Source organism: Acartia tonsa, chromosome 14 (genome assembly GCF_053477335.1).
Source record: "Acartia tonsa isolate MP-2025a chromosome 14, ASM5347733v1, whole genome shotgun sequence".
In the NCBI taxonomy this organism is placed as follows: Eukaryota; Metazoa; Arthropoda; class Copepoda; order Calanoida; family Acartiidae; genus Acartia; species Acartia tonsa.
In genome coordinates, this window is record NC_137273.1 from 3,834,821 (window position 1) to 3,860,815 (window position 25,995).

Below are 25,995 nucleotides of genomic sequence, written 5' to 3' on the forward strand. Positions count from 1 at the left end.
AATTTGACCTTACTTTGTCTCCAGGTCCTAATGTGCAAATTAGATTAGTATGGCCTTGGCATAGATAGGTCTTGTAGCGAAGCTACTTTATAACACACTTTGTCTGTTCGTCCATCTGTCCTATGAGGAAAAGTCATTTATTCGTTTTTTAGCCAAGATATGCGGCTAATTGTGTAAATATTCCCCTGGCCAATAAACATCATCTCTGTAACTCTCTTCCCCCAACATCCTTCAGAGGAAAATTTATTTTTGAGCTCCTAAAAATGATAAATGTAAAATAGAGACAGCAGACACAGACCTTTAATTTGACCTTAGCTTACTTTGTCTGTAAGTCCTAATGTGCAAATAAGATTAGTATTATATATTAAGAATGATATATAAGGAGATTTCTATTTTCTATTTTTAACAGTTTAACTTGTCCTTTAGAGTCTAGGGTCGAATCAGCTAGTTTTGAATAAAATCTTAAAATCTTAAGAATTTTTGTAAAATTAAAGTCCAGATTTGATTTGGTGAATTTTTTTTCAATCCTCATTCCAAAAATTTTCCACGGAAATCAAAAAATGAATGAGAGGACTTGCATATCGTAATTCTAATCTAAAAAATGTGAAAAACCAAACACCCCCCATCTCCCCCAAGTTGTTTATAACTCCTCCATCCGGCCCCCCGATAGGCAAAAAATTTAAATCTGGTTAAAAAGTCTGTCTAGGGGTCCCCCCTTAATTTCTACCTCCCCCCCTCCCCTTCAATAATCCTGTTCCTTCCTTCCTTACTTAACAGACATGGAAATATATTCTGAAATGATTGTTGCATGAAAAAATGATAATACCCAGGGATCTAAAGGAATAAACCAATGGATGATTAGATAATGTACATTCCCAATATTGTAAAACAAAATTACCACTTTTCTAGAATAAATTGATAAGATGAAAAGTTTGGACAAAACTAGCTTGAAACAAACCAATCAAAATTCACTAAAGCGCCCAAAGATTTTAAGCCAACAAATAAGATAGTTCAACTTTCCAATAACCACTTTCTCTCTATAAGAAAGCAAATATTCTAGGAAAATTATTATCATAGATTTATTTACTAAAAATTCTCTAAAAGTGTAATATGTTTTGCATATTTACAGTTTTTGAGTTCTATCAATATTCTTTAAGATTATCAATCCTTTTCCTGAACCAGCTTTTTTTAACAGGCTGAAAATAAGATTATCCCCAATTAAGAAACTTCTTGGAACCTATGGGGACAAGTGAGGGGGTGGGGGCGTCTAGGGGCGCCACGATTTTCAAATCTAAGGTTTAGCTACTGAACACACTTTTCGGGTGTTCTCTTAAAGCAGTTTTAATTTATCAGATCAAACATTTGAATAAAAAAACATTAAGATTTAAGTTAAATAAAGGCTATAAAAACAAAAAATATTTATTTCTATGCATAATTGGTTGATTTGAATTGTGAGGTATCTTCATAATTAGCAATATAGCATAAGAAAAAATAATTTTATCATATTACAAGAACACTCATTTTTTATAGGATTTTTTTTAGGGTCGTCTAGCCAGTAATTAGGAGTGGGTGTTTTGGGAATAAAAACAAGGATGGCATTATACATAAGAAGCAAAGCACTCGTATGGATGTAACACAATTAAATGAAATATCATGAAAAGATAAAGAAAAAATCGACACAATAAAAACTGTCCCGAATTTGTATTAATTTTGAGGAACACGACTCCATTTTCTTTCCCGAAAAAGGGAAGGGGGAAAGAAGAAAAAAAGGGAAGGGGGGAAGAAAAAAGAGATGGGAGAAAAGGGGGTTTTCCCCATCTCTTTTGAAGAGATTTTCTTCCCCCCTTCCCTTTTTCGGAAAAGAAAAATATGACGTCACTGGAGTCGTGTTCCTCAAAATTAATACAAATTCGGGACAGTTTTTATTGTGTCGAAAAAGTCAAATATATAAAGTAGAAATATCTATCTTAATTAGCAGCTTAATAAATATTCCCTACATTTATCTAAAGCAACCAAAGTACAGAGTGTGTGCTTATTAGTCAGGGGAATCTTCACAATAAAATTTCCCTGTAAATCTTTGATAGCAGCCATGAAGATGAAAATGTCTTCTATATATTTCAGAGAGTACGGAAGGACAGACGGAAAATTAAAAATATACAATAGCTTCGCTTCTAATAAGATGGTACCAAAATGCAAGGGTTACTTGTTACTTGTGACCCATGACAGGAGAGACAAACATCTAAATCTGGAACAATGGATTTATTACTACTTGGATGTTACATCAGGTTTGCATATTATCTAATAAAGTAAATCTCGCAGCGGGCTAAAATAACAAGATCCCCTGTTTACCCCACTTCCTTCCCACCTACTGTATGAAAGAACTAATTTTTAAATTATGTTTATTTAAGCAATCTGAATTGACGACAAATTATTCCTTGTCCATAAAATAATAAGATCCCCCATTTACCCAACTTCCTCCCCTCCAATTGTATGAAAGAACTAACCATTAAATTATGTTCATTTAAGCAATCTGAATTGACGACAAATTATTCCCTGTCCATATATCCACGTATCTTATATCCATTTAGTAGAGACAAACATTTAAATCTGGCACACTCCGTCTAGTCTCGTCCAGGCGCATTTTACGCCAACCTTCCCCTTTCTAATGTATTAAGATTATCTTCTCCACAATTTTCACATGAAAAGAGAAATGGAAAGAGGATGGGGTTAAACATATGTATACGTTGACCGTCTTATAGTATGCCCTAATATTAATCTCTTATGACATGAAGAAAAGACTTTGTCTGAAGCTGAAGATCTCGGAATTGGATGGTTCAATTTGGTTGTGCTTTTTAGAAGATCTTTACAAATATCTATGGGTGATTTTTTGCCTATTCAATAACTTCTGACTTTATGATATCTGATATCTTCTTACATAGTAGGCTAGGGGCAAATCAGTAAATCGTTTTTTGTCATTAATTTCCTTCAATTTAATATATTAATGGTTTTAAGCTATTTTTATGCACATCTCCCTGCAAAAAACAAAGATTTCTAAAACAGCAAAAAAAAATTCAAAGAGGAGCTTTTTTATGGAAACTAAAGATCTACCATCCGGAGAAAAAATTTTTTGCTTCCAATTGCTCTTAGCTTGTTTTGCAATAAATTAACCCAATGCACATTGGGGCAAATCAACCAAAAAGGGGATTTAATTATTTAGTACCCTTAAAATTCATCTCACAAAAATTTCATTTTATACTTTTTTGTAGGTAATTTAACAACAAACAAATTTGCTTTTATGTTTTTTTCTGTCATTTGAAAGGAACATGGAGATAAAGGTCATTTTATGAAGGTAGATAGAAAATTACCAGATTATCCCCTCCCGAAAATAGCCCCCCCTTACCCTTTCTATCTATCCATCGATCTATACATCTATCTATCCATATATCTATCCATCTATCTATCCATCTATCAATCCATCTATCTATCCATCTATCTATCCATCTATCTATCCATCTATCTATCCATCTATCTATCCATCTATCTATCCATCTATCTATCCATCTATCTAACCATCTGTCTATCCATCTATATATCGATCCATCTATCTATTCATCAACTATTCATCTCTTTATCCATTAACTATCAATTTATCCATCCATCAATCTATCCCTCTATCTATCCATCCATCTATCCATCTGATCATCCATTTACTTGTCCATCTATCTATCCATATATCTAATCATGTATCTATTCATCTAAATATCTATCCATCTATCTATCCATCAACTATCTTGAATTTCGTGTTTAAAATGTCTAATTAGAGGTTTTGGTTATCAGAGCAATATGAGAATTTTTTAGTAGCGCAGCTACCCTATCACTAGCTTTTTGGGCCCTTTAAAGTGTAACTATGTCAATTGTAGTCCGATTTTAGTGTTTAAAGTGTCAAATTTGGGGTCATGGAATTCATTTCAGTAGGAGGGGAGGGGATGGTGTAAATGGAGGTGGATGGGGATCCTTATTTTAGCAAGCTACAAGTTTCACTTTATTTTTATGTTTAATAAATCCATTATAAATGTGGGCATGATTAACATAAATTTTTATTAACTAATATCTATATTTATAATGATATTATGATTCTTGTTTACTGTTTATATGTATACTAGCGGCTTCGCCCCTAGCCTCTAGGGGATTTGCCCCAAGAGGTAATTAAACAAGGATGACAACATCCATGAAAGAAGCGAAGCTCTGAAATGGAAGGACAAACGAACATTAACACTTGTGAAGTGTCAGAACTGAATATTAATGCATGTCTATACAAAATTGTAATTAAAACTGATTAAATACATGTTACTGTTTGAGGACATACTGAAGTTTAAATTATAGAGATGCTTCGCTTATAACATTACACCTTATTGAAAAAGGAATCAGTATTCAAAAAATCAGATGAATAGGATATTTTTAACATTCAAAACCATTATTTGTTGTCAAAAAAGTAAAAATCAGCTTGTTATAAATGGATGTACGGACTTTCTGGTAACGATTATAGAGTTGCTGTGCTTTCTAAGTCGTACCCAACTGTTGTAGAAATCAGCATGAAAAGTTTGAGATCGATAGGACAATTCTAGCCTGTTTAAGTTAAGTAAAAGATCTAACTGTACTAGACGTACGGACGGACCGACCCTAATTATAGAAATATAAAAAAAAAATTGGGGTTTTTTATTTTTGAAAAAGAGCTTTAAACAACTACAGGACCAGTAGATATATTCCCTGAAGAGTAGAATTCAATCGATTAAGTGGTTAGCGAGATCTTAACGGATGGGCGGACAGACAAACAGACATCAAGCTACTTTGTATTATATATTAACACCTAGGGATCTAAGGAACAAAACAATAACCGATTAATATGTACATCCCCAATATTGATACATATTTAATAAATACATATTTAATTAATTATATTACAAAATTATTTGTCTGTAGATGAGAATTAGTGGTTGAAAAGTTTTGACACTCATCTTAATGAACCAACCAATAAAAAATCAATTAAATTTCCTGAAGTTCTTATGCTAACGAATATAAAAACGTTATTATAAAACTTTGAAGTTTGGGGACTAGTGTAATTAACAGTCCCCTCCCTTTCTAAATAAAACTGCTGATGTTAAACATGAATACCATGTAACTACATAATTTAAAATCAAAGCATTACCAATAGACAGACAGATAGACTACTTGCTAATTCCAATTTAGAATGATTATAAGAACCTCACGTTATTTGCATATTAACTTTACGTTTCCGCAGTGAGGTAGGGGTCATTGGGCTGTTTATAACACTAGTCCCCAAAGTTTTACAGTTGTGTATTCAAACGTTTTAACTACTAACTTTAATCTACACAAGGGGTAATTTTGTGTATTATCATTGGGGATGTACAACAATTTATTGGCCTTTGTCTTATCCCTTTAGATCCCTGATATTTGTAATAATCTATAGAAACGATTATTCAGTTACATTAAAACATCAAACATAAAAAGGTTTAGATTTAGGTTTAGCCTTCCCCCCCTTCCTCCCGTCTCCATCATTTAATGCAATAGAACTTGAAAATATTCATTATCAACTTTAATTCAAAGTCTAATCAAATAAATATTTCTTATAACTATGTTTTTGCGTCTTTTATCTATATGTATTACATCTTTCATTTTGACTTTAAAAGCGCATTTAAAAGATTTTCCTAACAAAGTTTTCGTGCACCCAGCCTCAGAAAACGCGCTAAAAACACCTACGGGGGCGCGGGGGGGTAAAAGAAACCAGTACTGGCGATTAAAATATGTCTTTGGGTAATCAAATATCGTTTTTTTAGCCGGCGACACCCGGCGAAAACATGTTTCCTCTTACTGTCTTCTAAAATGTTGATTAAAAAACAAACAAAAATAAACTAAAATCTTGACTTCAACTATAATTATTTAGGACTAATTTCTTCAATTTGTGTTTTTTTCTTTTATACTGTCAAAATATATGTAATGCATGACTCATCAGAAGTTATTTTGTCTAATTACGTTAATTCTAAGAGATTTTATAATACTTTTAAAATTGTTGGTGAAACACAAAAAGTATGCCTTTTTCTGTAAGAAAATTTTTGCATTTCTTGACTTCCATGCATTAGAATATTTACTTAAAAAGCGTATTTTTACGATTCCTTTGAAATCTGATGTACATTGGGTATGCTAATACTCATAGAATGTTTGAAACTTGATTTGGGGGTGGTGAATTGTTGCCCCTTGTTGCCCCTATGTGCAATGTATTACTTAGATTAAGGACAAATAAACGTGGATAAAACGAACATTGATAAATGTAGAGTAACAACGCATTAATAGTCACTATTAAGGACAATTGGACAAACTTATATTTTAAGACTTAGTTATAGAGACACATTACCAATAGGTTTGTGCCTAATCATCCATGGAATCAAAATTCCAAAAAGAAAGAGAATTGGAAAATTCTGTCATAATAAGTAAGTAATTAAAAAGGTTAATTACTAGATTATATAGTTGCTATGCATTATTAATTGTACTTATGTTAGTATTATTTTTTCGAGTTCATGTTATTTTTTTCAAATAAAAAAAAAATAGAGGTTCATTATTAACCAATAACTGCGCCAATGGTATCAAGAAAATCTCGATTGTATTGAAAAAGGTAAAGAAGGAAAAAAATAGCCTTAAACTATTCTAAGACTAAAATAATAAAATAGCTTAAAACCACCAAAACCTATGTGAAGCTTTCCTGAAATAGAAAACTCATTCGGTTCAGTGGTTATTGAAATCTTTAAAAACCTTACTACTTTATTCTATAGGATATAAGCCAAACATGAGCGATTAAAACTTAAATATAAAACAAACAAGATTTAAATGCTTCTTTACGATAAAAATCATAAAAATTTAACGGTAATTTTGAGATATTAAAATAAATCTCTATTCAACAGTTTTTCTCATCCTTACGATAAAATCTAAAGAAATCTTAATTTTGCAAGAAAGATGGAACTATTAGCTGTTTCTTAACAACTGTATCAGATTTGATAGTAGTTGTAGAACACGGATATTGTACATATGACATCTTTGTTAGATTTAGGGATATAGATTCTTAAAAAATGTTCGAACTTGAAGGAAAATATATAATTAGGGTCGGTCCACCAGTTAGCATTTTCCTTAAATTTGGCATGTTATCATTGTTATATTGATTTAAAACTGTAATGATGATTCCTGTAACATTTAGGTAAAATTAACCATTTTCAGAATGTCCATTTGTTTTCATCTTATTATTTGCTTTAAGAATATTGATTTCTGTGATTATTAGGCTCAATGTTAACGGCAAAGTTTCTCTATAGCCTTGATTTGTAGGTATGTCCGTATTATACATCATGTATTTGGTTGATTATTGGGTGGATAGATTTAATCATTATTTTAGTAGACTTTTAATTTTTTATCGGTGAAATGTTTTTCTTTCTAACCCTTCTTATAAAGCCTATTAAAATGACGTCATACAATACAAATGTCCAATGATAGGCCAGTATATATTTTATCATTGTTCAATTAAAATGTATATTGGCCTATCATTGGTCATTTATATTGAATTGCGGCTTTTTTATGGGCACTGTAAGTTTCTTTTTTTCTTGAGAATGAGTATCTCTGTCTGTAAGTTGAAAGATCTGCAACGACGTTCAGACAGATTTTTGTGACATATCATCGCGTAGCAGACAGACATTCTTGACCCCCCCCCCCCCTCCCATTCCAATGAATCTCAAATAAATGACCAAGGGAGGGAGGGGACATTGGGCTGTTTATTACACTAGTCCCAAAGTTTTATAATAACGTTTTATAATACGTAGGCTTGATAACTTTGGGAACTTTAGTTAATTTTGATTGGTTGGTTCATTAAGTGGAGTCTCCAAACGTTACGAGGTAATTTTGTGTATCATCATTTTATGATGTCCGCCAATTTATCATCCATTGTCTTATCCCTTTAGATCCCTGTAAATGACCCCCTAATTTTACCTCAAGTGTCATATCAACCCCCCCCCCCCCCCAACACCCACAAAACTTGAACGACGTATTGGCAGCAGACAGATTAGCACTAGAAAAATGACTGACAGTTGTTTTTTTTAATTGGGGGAGGGTGAGGGGGGTCACTCCAATTTAAGATGGGTCTGTAGAGGCGTGTTAAAATGGGCGGGGTAGGTCATACGAGGGCGTTATTAGGGGGCGGGGGAAATAAATCTCGTCTGACGTTTTACTTCCGTTTTTTGTGTATCTATCTATTTTTACATCTGCATGGCTATTTTGATTCTATCTATCTATTTATACATCTTGTTATTGCTTATATGTATCTATATACCTATCTAATTGTTTATATTTATATATTAAAGTATTTTTAGATCTACATCTTCGATATATCTGTGAAACATTGAATTTAATGCTAACATTTCGACATTTACTACAGTATACTATAGTATATATCATAGTAAATATTGTGTCTATAAAAATAAACTTTTGCATATCTTAGTATTTTTTTCTTCAAAATTTTAATTAGCTGTAGATATCAGAAAATTTCTTGGCGTTCTGTAAAGATTCTATGTGTCTTAAAAAAAAATAATCGTTTTTTTTTCATTTTTAGAAGGCATAAGTTTTTTGAAAACTAATCTTGCTTTTCTATACATGCACTTTGTTTTCCATTAAAGTTTTAGGTTGGGTTAGGTAATTGGGGACCGCAGGGGCTAGAAAACAATTCTTTATAATATTTCTAAAACAAAGTCGAGGAAAAATAGCATGTTTTTGATTTTTAAATTAATTTTCTCTGCATTTTGCTCACAATTATATAAATACGAGAAATACATGAAAAGGAAAGGACAATGATAATTTGATTTTTCCTACGGTAAAATAAAATTCCTCTTTTGGAAAATTTACTTGTTTTTCGAGGAAGATTCATTTGTAGTCTTTTGCTTTCTCTTTCTCTCTCTCCCTCCCTCTCTTTCTCCCTCCCTCCCTCTCTCTCTCTCTCTCTCTCTCTCTCTCTCTCTCTCTCTCTCTCTTTCTTTCTCTCTCCCTGTCTCTCTCTCCCAGAAAAGAGGGATTATAGAGGCAAGTGGGAAAATTGGCTGAGAATTGTGATAACAAGAAAGACTGTATTTTTAAATTTTATTTTCAATTATTTAGGTAGAAAAGATTTTTTGTTTGTCCATTAAGATCTAACTAACCACTGAACCGAATGATATCTCCATTTTAGGAAAAATATTTTAAATTTAATACTTTGAAAGGTTTTAGGCTGATTTTCTACTCCCTTCATTCGAATGTAACGCTCCCAGATACTAGAGTTTCAACCACTAGTTCTTATATAAAAGTGAAAGGAAGTTTCATTTATTTTTGTAAACCTCCCTCCCATCGTAATTATAAATTACACCAAATAAATATAGAACGCCTGGATAATCAAACCGTTTAATTTCATAGACTATTGCTTGAGTAAAATCATATTATCCAAAAATTTTGTCGCTCATACTATGGGATATAATAAAAATTAACCAAAAAATGTTCATACGCTAAAAAGATTCGGATTATTGTGGCTTATTGACTATCTAGATTAATAAATCTAACTATCACTCCCTCAGTTATTAATATAAAGCAGTTTGACTTCAGAAAGGCAATTGATTATTATTAAACAAATACAAAAAATATATAATCCAAATATCCTATGTTAAACTAAAAAAAAACAGGGATCTCAAGGGTTAAGACAATGGAAGAAAAATTAAGATTAAATGATTTTTGAAAACTTTTAGACACTGAAGGTATGTAGCAACCAATCAAGATTTAATAAACCCATAGTATTTAAGCCAACGAATAAGAAAATGTGTTCATTAAATTTAGGTACCAGTAAAAGTTACGGTCCAATGTCACCTCCCTCCTTATTCAATTGTATGTTACTTTTATCTAACAAAGTGTTGTAATTGATAGTCTTTTTATTTTACTTAAATGAAAAAAATGAAACGATTGTCCTTTTTAAATATAAAATGGTTTAGGTATTAGGTTTCATAGCAGGGGGAAATTAGTTTTCTTTTATTCATATTTTTCTTTCAAGGGGGAGGGAAAAATATTTTTGATATTAATTCTACGTTGAATTGAATATTAGTCACATTTTGTAGACTCTAATTTAAAATTACACCATAATAAATAAGATTTTTTAGTTTTTCTTTGCTTTTTTGAATCTTCGACAATTCAGTACCTACCCATTTTAGATTTTAGTTGTAAAAAAAAGAAAAAAAATGAATGAGGTATTTTTTGTTGATTTATCTTAGGAGGGTGGTGGTACCCTTTCCCAAAATAGGACCTCTCAGAAACTACATAAGAAAGAAGAACCATATCGGTTCAGTGGTTCGTGATATAATTCGCGTCTGACAGTTAAACACACATATATAAATAGACATTCTGTTTCTTTTATATGAGGAATAGACGACATAGAACAGTTAAAATAACGAAGACATCAATAGAATTATCAATCATAATATATTGAGAAAAATTGTAAAAAAAAACAAAAAGATTAATTTAAAGGATTATTAAAACAAAATATCAAAGATGAGGAAAAACAGCAAAGGACAAAGTCAACTATTTTAAACTGGTTTCAAAAGACAATTTAAACCGCAATATCACATATTATTTAATTCGCAAAAGTATTTTTTTTAGAAATTAATATCTCTAACTATGTCTTTTTTTAACGAAGAATTTGGTTAGCTTAACAGCTTTTGGGACTTTTATTGAATTTTGAATTGGTTTATTAAGTTGAGTGTTTTGTAGTCTACAGAAGAGGTAATTGTGTGTATCATCATTAGGGATGTACATCAATTTATCTTCCATTGTCTTATCCCTTGATATCCCTGATAGGAAAGACATACGGCCTAGAAACATAAGATCGATAGAGGCATGGCACATTAAGCTGTTTATTACGCTGGTCCTCAAAGTTTTAGCTTACCAACTTTGAGGACTTTAATTGAATTTTATTTGGTTGGTTTATTAGGTTGAATGTCCAAACATTTCAATAACAAATTGTAATCTACAGAGGAGGTACTTGTGTGTATCATCATTGGGTATGTAAATCAATTTATCGGCCATTATATTATCCCTTTAGATCCTTGAATTGTAATCTACAAAAGAGGTAATTTAACTTTTTAAGATGTAAATTTATTCATGCCATTTTCTTATCCCTTTATATCCCTGAGAGGAAAGACACACGACCTAGACACATAAGAGCGATAATCTTGCTCAAAATGTTTGACTCTGGTTATAATCCGATTTAGAAATGGTGTTCAAACATTTCCACTAAATATTTTTTTCTTATTCAGCAAAGTTAAGATTATCAATACATTAATTGAACTATTATTAATAATAGATAGGAACAGTCCGACCTTATTATGGGTTTGAAAGTGTACTCTTTTGTTACTATAGGGCATTTTTTTCATTTTAACAAAATACTAAATCTCTCTCTTTATAATTGTATTTCTTTCTGATAAATAAAAATAATTCTATAATGGGTAAAATAATCATCATTTTTTTGCGGACTTTGATGAACACTTTCAGAAGTTGGGTCTCATGAGAGACAAAGTTCTGTCAATACAACTAAAATATAAATAGTGTGTTTTTATATCTTATTGAAAAATAGCATGCTGTAATCATCATCAAAAAAGCAATTTAATATGAGTATAATATATTCCCAGTGGCTAATAGTTATGACAAAATAATTTTTTGGATCATGGAAGGAAAACGAAGTTGCGGGTTTTGTCGTTTTTTCACATTAGCTTTTGATAGGTTATTTTAGGTTAGGTAAGGTTAAGTAAATGTTAATGATTGCCCCGCAGGGTTAGGAGATTGGCCTCTCGGGGGCTAGAAAAAGGGAAAACCCTTTTGTGAAAATACGACGAAACCCGCAACTTCATTTTCTTCTCTCCATGATCCAATTTTTTCCTTCGCTAAATCTAACTAAAATAGAACTATCCTTGCCAGCTCCTAATTTAAAAGTAACTGGATGTCTATCTATGTGCACCGAAGGATCTCGCTAACCACTGAACCGATACGGTTCTTCTGTACAGTTTAGCTTGTCATAGATCTTGGGAAGGTTTATAGTTAATTTGGGGGGAGGGTACCACCAACCTCCCAAGAGAAATGTACCTAGAAAAAAATGAACTCTCCAAGAAATTTACAAATTATCTTTCTTCTTTTCAAATTAAAAATGAGGGGGAAGGAGAAAAGTACCTCTTGAGGCCTCTAGAGACGTATTCGCTAGTGTTGAATATATTAAGTAATATTGTATAAACACAATAATCTAAATCCTCCTAGGAGCAAACATATATTATCATAATCTTTAACCATCCATTAATACAACCAGGGATATAAAGGGATAAGACAATGGGCAATAAATTTATATCTATACCCAATGCAATGGAGGTAAACAAAACTACTCTTTTGTAGATTAGATTCGGTACTAGTCAAATTTAGTTAAAGTTTTTCAGTCAACGAACAAGGTATCATTATAAAAAATTTGGTTCTAATGTAATTAACAGCCTATTGTCCAATCCTTCCCTGCATATAAAGTAAAAATATTCTAAAAATCCTTTATAGTGTGTCCGCTTTATATCAGGGCATAAATCGTTTCATAATAATGACTTAACCGCGTCATACCAAGTCTGTCTATTAAGCTAAGTAGAGAAAGATATTCTGTGACATTAAAAATATTTTTTTAGTTCCTATTAAAGATAGATTTACAGAACCAGTTAAAAGATTTTAAATTACAATTGTCTGTTCATCCTTTGCTATGCGGTTTCCCTAATATTGCTTCAGAGCAAAAATATATTTTGGATGCTTTGCTGATTTTGTCAACCTTGTTTTTCGTAGATTTTCCGTATTGAATATTAAATGACATAATTCATGACACTAAAACTCATTCATGTGATTAACAATAGACAAAAGTAATGTTAGACTGATTAAATTCAGGTTTTCAGAAAAGAGAGTTTACTTAGACCATAGCTAGGAAACATTACATTTTAAAAAATGGCCCAGCATTCTTAATCCTGGGTAATGGAAAGAAAACGAAGTTGCGGGTTTCGTCGCATTTTCACAGTAAGTTTTGAAAAAAAATTTTAGCTTAGGTTAGGTTAGGTAAGTGTTAATGATTGTCCCGCAGGGTTAGAGCCTCCACAGGGGCTAGAAATAGAAGAATAGCTTCTGTGAAAATGCGACGATACCCGAAAATTTGTTTTCTTTCCACGATCCTTAATCCTTATAACCGGCAACTAACTCTTAAATTCCACGAATTTTATTATGAATTTCAATCTGTTTAAACGAATAAAAAGTTCACTCTCATATATAAACTCTAATGGCATGTGACAGGGGAATACGTAAAAGTTAAATGAACCACTAATGGCTAATCTTTATCTAACACAAAATTCTATCTACATATCTTACAGTATGGTTTTTGTCTCGTGAGTCTCCTTGAAAAAAAATCTCGCTGAAACAATACGGCTCAGATTTATATTTTAGCTTCTCATAGGTTTCGGGTAGGTAGATCGACTTTAAAACTATTTCCTCCTTTCAAGATAAAAATCACAAAGCTAATAATTTTTCCATTCATGTTTTCTATTTTTCTTTCTTTTCTTTTTTTTCTCTTTCTTGTTAAAGATAATTTTCTAAGTCTTTTTCTTTTAAAATAAAATTATATTTTTTTTTATTTATTTTTATTTCTAACAAGACTATTTTGTATATTTATAATATTAAGCCAAGAGTATTAAAACTAATCTAAATTGAAAATAGGGGGGGGGGGATTCCGTTACCCAGTACCTAATTAAACCTAAGTAATAAACAAACAAATTGAAAACAACCCCCTCCCTTATTTTCAATTTAATTTAAGTTTTTTAGCCAGCAAAAAAGACAACATTGTTATAAAACTTTGAATGTCAGTGTAATTTACAGTCCAATGTCCCCTCCCTCCCTGACACAATTAAACTTTCTGATACACAACATAGAACCAATCAGATGAATAGTGTTCATGTTCAGTTTCAAGTTTGCCATGGTATTCATCCATTTCTTCAGATAAAGCTTTCCATATGGTTGCGTCGTTCAGAGCTCCCTAGATAGATAGATAGATGATATTATGCCTAATCGTAACAGTTATATTTACATGGTACAGCCTTCCATATGGTAGTGTGTCTAATTGTCTTTGAATTCAAAATTTCGAAAATTAGGTCAAATAACTTAGGATAACTAAGGGGAGCCTATCCGTCCCTTTCTTTAAAACCGGTAAAGGAAAACCAAACTACAAACAACTATTAGATTGCACAACCTTTGTCAAGAAGTCCTAATTGTGCATGGTAATGATGTACGCCCTTTTTTAGAGCCAAGGCATCTGATATAGCAGAATTTGGAATTATTTTAGATTTTTAGAGACTTTTAAAAAATATTAAAATTAGAATGAAATTTTACAGAATCTAAAATCAGATATAGGTTAAGAAGCTTCCTTGTAATATGTTAATCCATTTATTTAAAACCTACATGACCCCTAGTGGATCTTATGTCTAGCCAGATATTTAAAATATAATCTGGTTGTCTTATGGGTGTCTTGGACAGAGATAGACATAGGAATTATTTAACGAAATGTAATTCCCTTAATCATAAAGTTACAAATATGACCTTGTTATGACGTATGAGTTCATAACTTACTTATAGTGCCTTTAAAAAAATGACGTCATACAATACAAATGACCAAAGATAGGCCAATACACGGACTTAATTACCAATGGCAGGCCAGTATACATTTTAATTGACCAATGGTAGGCCAGTATGCTGACACAATTTATTGTCAATAGGGGTTTGATAAAAAAGGCTTTTACTAAGAGCGAAGATTTTTCTCCTAATGATTATCCCTATCTATAGACGGCACCAATTACTCTATTATATTCATTACATATGACTATATTATCTTCTAAATACTACTCATTTTCATACTTCACTTATTAAGGGAATTAAAACTCAAAATTAGACATCATTTATGTCTACATACTTTAAAGATTTCTGCTACTATGTTATTATTATATTATAAAGATTTAGTTTAAGTTAATAACCTCAATAAAACTAGTAAAAAACAGTAGAAGGACATAGTGAATCAAAAAACAGCCATGTGACGTCATAAAAATGATTGATTATCCATCTCTACAAAGAAGAATCCATGAATTGAATTAAAACTTCACAATTGCGTATTGGATGGACAGACGAATAATGCAAATTAATGAGTAGATGATTAAAGTCATAGGAAATCTTCACAAAATTCATAAATGTCATATGATATTATTGAAAACAGAAAAAATTCATTATTACCATATTGGACATTAGCCATGGGAGCTTCAGAATAAAATTCAGATATCTACCTTAATTAGTAACTAAGAAAATCACAATTTCACGATAATTGTCGGACAAAAAAGAGGTGACACATATCATTGGATGTTTACAAAAAAAAGTTTGCAAGGAATTTTAGACAGCTATCTTTAATATCAGCCGAGATAATCAAAATTCTTCTTTAACATATAATTTGGACATAAGGGCATGCATGTAGAATTGCAATTAAACAAGGACAATCTTGTCCGCTATGCTTACCTTATACCCATAGATATCCTTATCAGACCAGGCATCTGGACGAAAACAACTGATGAAATATCCTCCAGGTTTCAGAACTCGGTTCATTTCCTAAAAACAAATCAAATGAATCTTTCCCTCATGAATATCCGCTGCTGGTCCTATGAATAAGATAACGTGGTTACAAAACTTCGGTACCAATATAATTAAAAGCAAAATGTCGTCTCATTTTGATCATTTTAAAGAAGATACTTACAGTAAAACTTTAGGTACCAGTGTAATTTACAGTCCATTGAAGATACTTACAGTAAAAATTGACACATTGATAGAAATACTCCAACATCCAACTACTTTGGGTACCAGTGTAATTTACAGGCTAATGTGCCACCCCCCCCCCCCTCCCCTTCCTTCTGAAATTATATATTAAAAGAGGATACTTACAGTAAAAATGGACACATTTATTGGAATACTCCAACATCCAACTACGGTAATTCCATCATACACATTGTCCTACGTACATTTTTTTATATTTTGAATAAGAAAACGTTGTTATAAAACTTTTGGGACTAGTGTAATATACAGTTCAATGTCCCCTTCCTCCCTGTTTATCAATTATATGTGTATTGTGTAAATAGATTTATAATGATAAATCCATTCAAGTGTAAAATTTGAACTGGCGGGTGTTTAAACTTTTATGCTAAAATATTATTTTCTGCATATTAATATAAATTGAGAAAGCTATGATACATTATGAATTAAATTGGTTACAAAAGTCTTATATTAAAGTGTTGGATATTAATTACATATTGATCTACAGAAGGGATAAAATTGGACATAGGTATGTAAATCAATGTAAATACATTGTTATATCCCTTAAGATGAGAATAAGATGTCAATTTGACGCTTATATGGGGAGTGGGGGGCATTTCATGCAGTTTTACTTTTAAACATAAACATATAAATCTTCTCAAAAACTTGTTTCTTGGCCATGCACAAATGCTCCTTCATCTTTACTTTACTAAATTCAAAAAATATAATTGCTATAAATAGTGATTTTTTTGTAAATTTTGTGGAAATGTCTACAATGACATGCTCCTGTTGTTGTTAAAATGATTTATTTTTATAAAAAAAAATCATACATAATGAAATAAGTAAAATACGAAATAAAAATTAGATATGTGTTAGTAGGTTAAGGGTTAGCTGTTATACATATAAATATCAATAACTAACATAAAGACTAACTACACAATTAAATTAATAATGTTTAAATTGGTTTGGTGTTTGAGTTTCAGTTTGTTAGAGTTGGTTGGTTTGATTGATAGCAAAAAAAATTTTACCCCACCCTTAAATAAATTTCACCCCCCCCCCCCAAATAAAAAGCTTGGACGCCCCTGGGTTCTTGTCAAAGATTTCTTAAAATTCACAAAAAGTGACCTGCCCCTTGACATATGCAGGTAAAGATAACCCCATGATATGGGGGAGAATGAACTAGAATAAAAGGGAAATGTATTTTCCTTATCACACACAATAAATAGAATAGTAATAAAACACAAACATCTGAGTTGAGTTTTTAAATAGCTTAAAATGAGAATACACGGCTTCCCTCAAAAAAGAGTATGGGGGCCCCCCCCATACTCTTTTTTACTCCCCACTCCCCCACCTCTCTTTTAAAGGCAGACAATAGGGAAATCGAAGAGGGAGGTGTGAACAAGGAGCAAGGGATATGAATAGGGAGAAAAGGGGTAAGCATTCAACAGTTGCCAACTAGAAATTACAATTTTCTAATAATGTAAAAGGATGTGGTATTAGAATATTACTCGTAAGATATAATAGTAAAAGAAAGCTAGAAGGATTATAAAAGATATTAGAAATCTTATTTTCATTTTTAGTTGGCAACCATTACTAGTATTAATGACACCTTCCCTTTTTCTCCCTGTGTATATCGCTTGCTCCTTGCATTCATCTCCCTTCTCTCTTTCCCAATCAACATATAATGTGTCCCAGCACGCTTGCCTGCCTGTCGCAAGAAACTGGCCCGACACGCCTGCCTGCTTGGCAAGAATATAAGACGGCACGTTTGACTATCCCTTTTCTCGCTGTTCATATCCCTTGCTCCTTGTCTCCACCTTCCTTCTCCGTTTCCCTATTCTCTGCCTCTAAAAAGAGATGGGGGGTTGAGGGGAGTAAAAAAGAGTATGGGGGGCCCCATACTCTTTTTTTTTGGGGGGGGGGGCAGTGTATTATCATTTTAAGCTATTTAAAAACTCCTCTCTGGCGGAAAAAGAGGTAGAACAGGTGTAGCAGATGCTCCTATTGTATATGAAATTGAAAAAAATAGTGTTTTCCGTTTATATTGCTGTAAAAATTTTATAATTTATAATACAAAGAAGAACGATGTCCTTCTGTCTGTCTGTCGAAGCCCCTAGAGGCTAGGGGCGACAACGCTAGTCCTTATAATAAAGTAAAAGGATGTTTGTGTGTCTGTTGGTCTGTCTATACCGAAGGATATCGTTAACCACTGAACCGATATGGTTCTCCTTTATAGGGTAGCTTCTCGAGATAAATCGCCCCTATATAAAAATTCCCCCTCCCAAAGAAAATTGTAAAACTGAATTTTAAAAAAATCCATCCTCCCAAAAACAATTATTTTGCTTTTTTTTCAAATCTAAAATACAAAAAATGGTTTGTCGAAATCAACTCATCTTTCCTCAAGTGCCACAAGGGGCAAGCTGCTAGTAAGGATGTAATGTAATTTATAACGTAATGTTAAATTCAACACAGTATTTTTAACACATGTTTCACCTGAATGACATGGCATAATTGGGATTTTTTACTAGATTTTAGTTACTATTTTTCTCCATAGAGGTACAATTATTTTCATAAATAGATTAGTATTGTTCACAAAAGAAGTTATTTAATATTGTTATTGTGTTGACTAATAAGTGTTTTATTTATTATATCTTAAACTTATATAAAAATGATCTAAGTTTATAAAATAATTCAAGGAGTCTAAGTTTATAAAAATTAAATTATATATTATTAAAACCTCCAATTTTTTAATATCGTTTTTGATAACTGATAGTTGTTCAAATTTATTATGACCTTTATCGGTCTTGTTATCAATGAAAATATAATATAACATAGGTTATTATTATCGTCTTTTAAATACTTAAAGATTACGGTGGGAGTTGTAGGGAAGAATAATAATCCATACACAACCCTTAGAGATTTCAAATTTTAAACATTAAACCTACTAATTATGTTTGTAACACATGTTGATTATGATTAAGAACTGTTTCATTTCAGACAATTGATCGGTAGTCATGTTTAATGATAGATGTTTTTTTGTTTTTTTTAAATTATATTTAAAACACTTCCTTTCCCTTTTTTCTATCCCTAATCAATACTCTCCCCATCAGTAAATTCTTAAGCACGCCACTTGTTGCAGGTTTAGGAATAGTTATTTATCGCTCCTATTATTGACAGCTTTCTACGGATATTAAAATTGAAAATTATAAGATTTAAATCAGTTTTGTTAGGCCAGAGGGGCCGAAGGCCCGAGCTAAGAAAACTGGTATTAATTTTAATGATTTTTTAATATTCGTGGAAAATTCTGTGTTGCTCTACATGATTTTCTAGTATGGCTGAGAACCGGTTCTAATCCAGCAGATATAATCAGTTTCGAAGCAAAATGGAAATTATTCTATGCTACTCTTTTCAACCTACTTTATTTCAAACAAGTAAAAAGATATTCTGAAATTTGTTCGGTATTTACTGAAACCTCCCCTCTTATTTATAGCTCTATGTTAGGATATACTGGGAACGGTGTAGCCCCGCAGGTATAGGCAACGCAGTTTTAAGCAGAGGTGGGGGGGGGGGGGGGGGACCAGAACCCAACCGGCCACTTGTGGGGAAGCAACGTTTATTGAACACATGCTATATTTTTGGTTATGTAAAAAACCTATACCAAAAAACTTTAATATATCTTATTTCAAAATAAATTAAAAATTCCTCGGAATCTATTCTTTCTTCGCCCATACAGCATCTGAAAACTCGTTCATAGACACCCTAAAATAAATTTATTATTCATTTATTCTAAAATTAATAACAAGGATGACAACATCAATAGAAAAATCAGTAGAAAACTAATAAACTTGAGTCCACTAGTCGTGCCTATGGGTATTAAGTTCTTGGGGTAACATTCCTTGAGAGGATGGAGGTAGCCTCCAATAATAATAGTCAAAAACATTCCACTGAACACAGTAAAAGTGATTATGACATAACAAAAAAAAATAGCCAATGAGAGGCCATTAATGACCAATGGTAAAATTTATAGTGGCCTCTCATTGGCTAATTTTTTTTGTTACGTCATAATCAGTCCGACACTTTTACTGTGTTTATTCCAAGACCAAAAATAAGCATTATAATGGATCTTTTAGTCTTACGGTTAGCAAGATCATTCGGTACAAACACAAACAGACATACATCCTGAATCTTTTTGTATATATTTAGTTTAATAACTTTTTCTCGGCTTCTAAAAATAAATTTCTAGCATACAATGATTTTTCTTTACATTTAGTCCCATGAGATCAATAGACAAAAGCGACAAAATTTTTAGACGATATAGTTAAATTAAGAAATTAACTAATAAAAGCTGACTTATTAATTGATAAAATTAAATAATATCCAATAACATGATAGGATTCTTTCAACATATAGAGCTGGATTTCTAGTATTTTGTTCGAAACCGATTAATATCCGCAGGATTAGAAATGAATCTCAGCTATACTGAAATATCATGTATAGTATCGTGTTACAGACAATTTTACATGGAAATAAAAATCATAATATTAATATCAATTTTGTTAGCCATGGCTCAAGGACCATCGGGGTTAACAAAACTCGTTTTAATCTTATAATTTTTCACATTAATATCCGCAGAAAGCTGTCTATAATACGATGCAATATATAATCATTACCTTTTCCTTTGCAATCTTTAGGCTGGCATTTGACATATCAGAGCCGTCCACATTTCTATAACCTTCGGATTTAAATACCTCTCCTACTATACCAGTTCCTAAAATAGTCAGGGATTTTCAGGGATTAGACAATTTGCAATATGTTGATGTGCATACCCAATTATGATAAATAAAACTACCCCATCTTTTATATCATTTGTGTGAAAGTTTTGACACTGAAGATTTAATAGAATTACAAAAAGATTTTGAGGAAACCAATGAGAGAACGTGTTAGGAATAAGCAACTGATTAAGAATGGATTAGAACTGGTTCTCAACCGTAATGATTTTAATATCCGCAAAAAGCTGTCTATAATGCAAAATTTACCAGCGGCCAAATCTAAAATCTTAGCTGTTCTGTCAGGCAACAGATTCCTGTAAAACAAATTATTAGTAACCAAGCTACTCTATAATTCACTTTGTCTGTCAGTCAATAATAATATAGGGGAAATGCGTTTGTTTCCAATCATTTTCTTAATCTCAGTTTTTTTAAAAGCCTCATTTAAAACTAAGAAATTTCCCATTAACATAAGCTGCTATGTTAGATACAAATCTAAATTTGAGGTCGGACTGCTGCTAGACTACTTTTATAAAAAGATTGGTTGCTTGTAGAAAAATAAGATTTTTAGAGTCTGACAAAATGTGGAAAGAATATATGTATAAGTATAGATGTATAGAAGTATATCCTAGACAACTACCTGGCCCAAGTGGTGTGGACCTCTTTCGTCTATTTGCAAATTGCATTGTGCATTTTTGTAGTGACTTGGCAGTGTTTATATTTCCAACGCTATTTGTTGATATTTAAAGACCCCATTAAATGTCGGCAGAAGAATGGCAGAAAGCTTCATGTATGCTTTGCTGAAAATGGTCGAATTTAAATTAAACTTACTTTACTCTTTTGATAATATTTGCGGGTCCTGGATATCCAATACTATGTAGATCTTTATCATAACTACTAGCCCACTCATCATATACAGTCTCTAGATAGATAGATATTATATAGGTCCTGGATATCCAATACTATGTAGATCTTTATCATAACAACTAGCCCACTCATCATACACAGTCTCTAGACAGATAGATAGATATTATACAGGTCCTGGATATCCAATACTATGTAGATCTTTATCATAACTACTAGCCCACTCATCATACACAGTCTCTAGATAGATAGATAGATATTATATAGTTCCTGAATATCCAATACTATGTAGATCTTTATCATAACTACTAGCCCACTCATCATACACAGTCTCTATATAGATAGATAGATATTATATAGTTCCTGAATATCCAATACTATGTAGATCTTTATCATAACTACTAGCTCACTCATCATACACAGTCTCTAGATAGATAGATAGATATTATATAGTTCCTGAATATCCAATACTATGTAGATCTTTATCATAACTACTAGCCCATTCATCATACACAGTCTCTAGATAGATAGATAGATATTATATAGTTCCTGAATATCCAATACTATGTAGATCTTTATCATAACTACTAGCCCATTCATCATACACAGTCTCTAGATAGATAGATAGATATTATATAGTTCCTGAATATCCAATACTATGTAGATCTTTATCATAACTACTAGCCCATTCATCATACACAGTCTCTAGATAGATAGATAGATATTATATAGTTCCTGAATATCCAATACTATGTAGATCTTTATCATAACTACTAGCCCATTCATCATACACAGTCTCTAGATAGATAGATAGATATTATACAGGTCCTGGATATCCAATACTATGTAGATCTTTATCATAACTACTAGCCCATTCATCATACACAGTCTCTAGATAGATAGATAGATATTATATAGTTCCTGAATATCCAATACTATGTAGATCTTTATCATAACTACTAGCCCATTCATCATACACAGTCTCTAGATAGATAGATAGATATTATACAGGTCCTGGATATCCAATACTATGTAGATCTTTATCATAACTACTAGCCCATTCATCATACACAGTCTCTATATAGATAGATAGATATTATATAGTTCCTGAATATCCAATACTATGTAGATCTTTATCATAACTACTAGCCCACTCATCATACACAGTCTCTAGATAGATAGATAGATATTATATAGTTCCTGAATATCCAATACTATGTAGATCTTTATCATAACTACTAGCCCACTCATCATACACAGTCTCTATATAGATAGATAGATATTATATAGTTCCTGAATATCCAATACTATGTAGATCTTTATCATAACTACTAGCCCACTCATCATACACAGTCTCTAGATAGATAGATAGATATTATATAGTTCCTGAATATCCAATACTATGTAGATCTTTATCATAACTACTAGCCCACTCATCATACACAGTCTCTATATAGATAGATAGATATTATATAGTTCCTGAATATCCAATACTATGTAGATCTTTATCATAACTACTAGCCCACTCATCATACACAGTCTCTAGATAGATAGATAGATATTATATAGTTCCTGAATATCCAATACTATGTAGATCTTTATCATAACTACTAGCCCATTCATCATACACAGTCTCTAGATAGATAGATAGATATTATATAGTTCCTGAATATCCAATACTATGTAGATCTTTATCATAACTACTAGCCCACTCATCATACACAGTCTCTATATAGATAGATAGATATTATATAGTTCCTGAATATCCAATACTATGTAGATCTTTATCATAACTACTAGCCCATTCATCATACACAGTCTCTAGATAGATAGATAGATATTATATAGTTCCTGAATATCCAATACTATGTAGATCTTTATCATAACTACTAGCCCACTCATCATACACAGTCTCTAGATAGATAGATAGATATTATACAGGTCCTGTAGATCTTTATCATAACTACTAGCCCACTCATCATATACAGTCTCTAGATAGATAAATAGATATTATACAGGTCCTGTAGATCTTTATCATAACTACTAGCCCATTCATCATACACAGTCTCTAGAAAGATAGACAAAACTTTGGGTACCAGTATGACCTCTTCAGGGCTTGTTGTCGTTTCTGGTACAAGAAATCTCCACTCCAACTTGAACATACTTTGCGTTTGAAATGCAGTGTAACACATTCAATAGCCCAGGGTGTTAAGTAGGTAACACCCAATAGACAACCAACTTTTTGATGCACGACCTTTGTCTAAGAGTTCTAATTGTACTAATTGGCCTGTTTTGGGCCAATGCATTCGTCAGCTCGGGCCTTTAGCCCATCGGGGATAATAAAACAGGTATTTTTCTTTCATTAAAAATTATTGTAATATCCGCGGAAATCTGTCTATAATACGATGCATTAAATAACTATTAATTAACTTACCCAATTTGTCCAAAGTTATTTCTGCCTGATTTTTAGGCAATTTTTCAAGCGGAGAAAAATTCATTTTTTTAATACACTGTAAGCATTTTAGTTTTCATCAAAAACGAAGCTTTTCTACATTTAGGGTTAGTCCGTCTGTACGTCCGTAAACGATTTATTTGATGGTGTCATCATTAATCTTAATATTGCACAATTTTAGGCTAGTGGTTAGAAAATAAAGAAGGCTAGTGTCTACCTACCCCTCACCCCCCTAACCGCCAAATACAGCCAAGGAGGGTGTCAGGTAAAAAAAAGTCACACCCACTTCGATTTTGGTTTAAGGGGGGTGTCAATAATCGTTGAGGAAGTGTCAAAATTATCAAGTGCACTTGGCACTAAACCCTTTGCACGCCACTGTCTCTATCTAAATGTAACATTTAAGAATGCTAAGACTAAACTGTACAAGAAAAAAAATAAGAAAAATAAATCAGAGAATTAAAAATAGACATCTAGTTTTTAATGTACTATATGAATCGATATATTATTACTTGGATGTTGCACCAGATTTTCATGATAAAGTAATACTCGCAGCTGGCTAAATAATATACCCCCATCAAGCCCCTTTACCCAATCCCCTCCCTTCTTACTAAATGATGAACTGACCAATAAATGAGGACCATTGTAGTAAAGGAGTAATTTTGTAGATCATTTTAGATGTACAAAAATTTATCGGCCATTGTCTTATCCATTTTAGCACAGATGTAGTCATTATAAAACCTTCAAACATTCAAGTTATAAAAGTTATCTAGTTGTAATAAATCAGCTGATGGAATGATATTTATTTAAACATTCAATTTAGAAAAGTTATCTAGTTGTAATACATCTAATGGATTCATATTTATTTTTGTGCATTTAAATATTTTTTTTTACAGCGAAGCTACTATATTTGATTGCTTCTTCTGTCCTTCTGAAGGCTGCTCTATTTGTCTCTCTCTCTCTCTCTCTCTCTCTCTCTCTATTTATCTCTCTCTCTTTCTTTCTCTCTCTCTCTCTCTCTCTCTCTCTCTCTCTCTCTCTCTCTCTCTCTCTCTCTCTCTCTCTCTCTCTCTCTCTCTCTTTTTCTCTTTCTTTCTCTCTCTCTCTCTCTCTCTCTCTCTCTCTCTGTAAAGAGATTTTTATAAAAATACTCATGGAAAGTGGGTACATGTAACTGTAAATTATCCTGGTATCCATTCGTTTGAATTAATACTTTGGGTACTTTTATTGAATTTTGAATGGTTGCTTCCAAATTATTAGTGTCCAAACTTTACCACCAATATTATAAATCTACATAATGGCTATTTTGAGATTGGTGTCAATTTATCGTTCATTGTCTTATCCCTCATATCCCTGGAAATACTACATATTAGAAACTTGTTGAGGCAGATTTTTCAAGATTAGGCCTTTTAAAACAGTTGTTGCTGTAAAATAAATATAAAAAAAGGATGCCAACATCCATTAGTAGGATAGCACAAAATGTCATATAATGGCCAAATGGACAAAGTGAGCTATAGAGCAGATATACATTTGTCTTTACAAAGAAAAGAAACTTAAAGAAAAAAAGTTTTATGACTGACTGACTGACTGACTGACTGACTGACTGAAAGACTGACTGACTGACTGACTGACTGACTGACTGACTGACTGACTGACTGACTGACTGACTGACTGACTGACTGACTGACTGATTAAATGAATGAAAGACTGACTTATTGACTGATGGACTGACTGATTGACTGACGGACGGAAGGAAAGACTGATTAACTGACTGACGGACGTACTGACGGACGTACAGACGGACTGCCGTACTAACAGAAAAGGCTATTTATAGAGTAGTTTCGCTAATTTAAAAAAAATAGGTTGCTAGAAGCTTTATCTGTGGCAGCCATTTACAGATCTTTATGGCCGAAAAAATTATGAATTATCCAATTTACACTTTTTGTAGAATAAAAT

General features: G+C 32.1%; 1 protein-coding gene across 1 annotated transcript; it reads right to left on the bottom strand.

The window, feature by feature from the left end:
- Positions 1-13,849: 13,849 nt before the first annotated feature.
- On the bottom strand, positions 13,850-24,127 carry LOC145305868 (methyltransferase-like protein 27). The gene is made up of 8 exons (XM_080147704.1): positions 24,025-24,127; positions 21,558-21,648; positions 20,997-21,043; positions 20,631-20,728; positions 19,661-19,719; positions 16,093-16,159; positions 15,673-15,762; positions 13,850-14,152 (listed from the first exon to the last, which is right to left on the bottom strand). The coding sequence occupies exons 1-8, from the start codon at positions 24,086-24,088 to the stop codon at positions 14,024-14,026; spliced, it is 645 nt and encodes a 214-aa protein (XP_080003830.1). The 5' UTR covers positions 24,089-24,127; the 3' UTR covers positions 13,850-14,023.
- Between the last annotated feature and the right edge of the window lie 1,868 nt (positions 24,128-25,995).

Coding starts and splice junctions, on each gene's coding strand:
- LOC145305868 (XM_080147704.1), bottom strand. CDS start 24,088: ATGAATTTTTCTCCGCTTGAAAAATTGCCTAAAAATCAGGCAGAAATA. Junction 21,649..24,024: donor AATAACTTTGGACAAATTGG/GTAAGTTAATTA, acceptor CTATCTATCTAG/AGACTGTATATGATGAGTGG. Junction 15,763..16,092: donor TAAATGTGTCCATTTTTACT/GTAAGTATCCTC, acceptor ATTTGTTTTTAG/GAAATGAACCGAGTTCTGAA.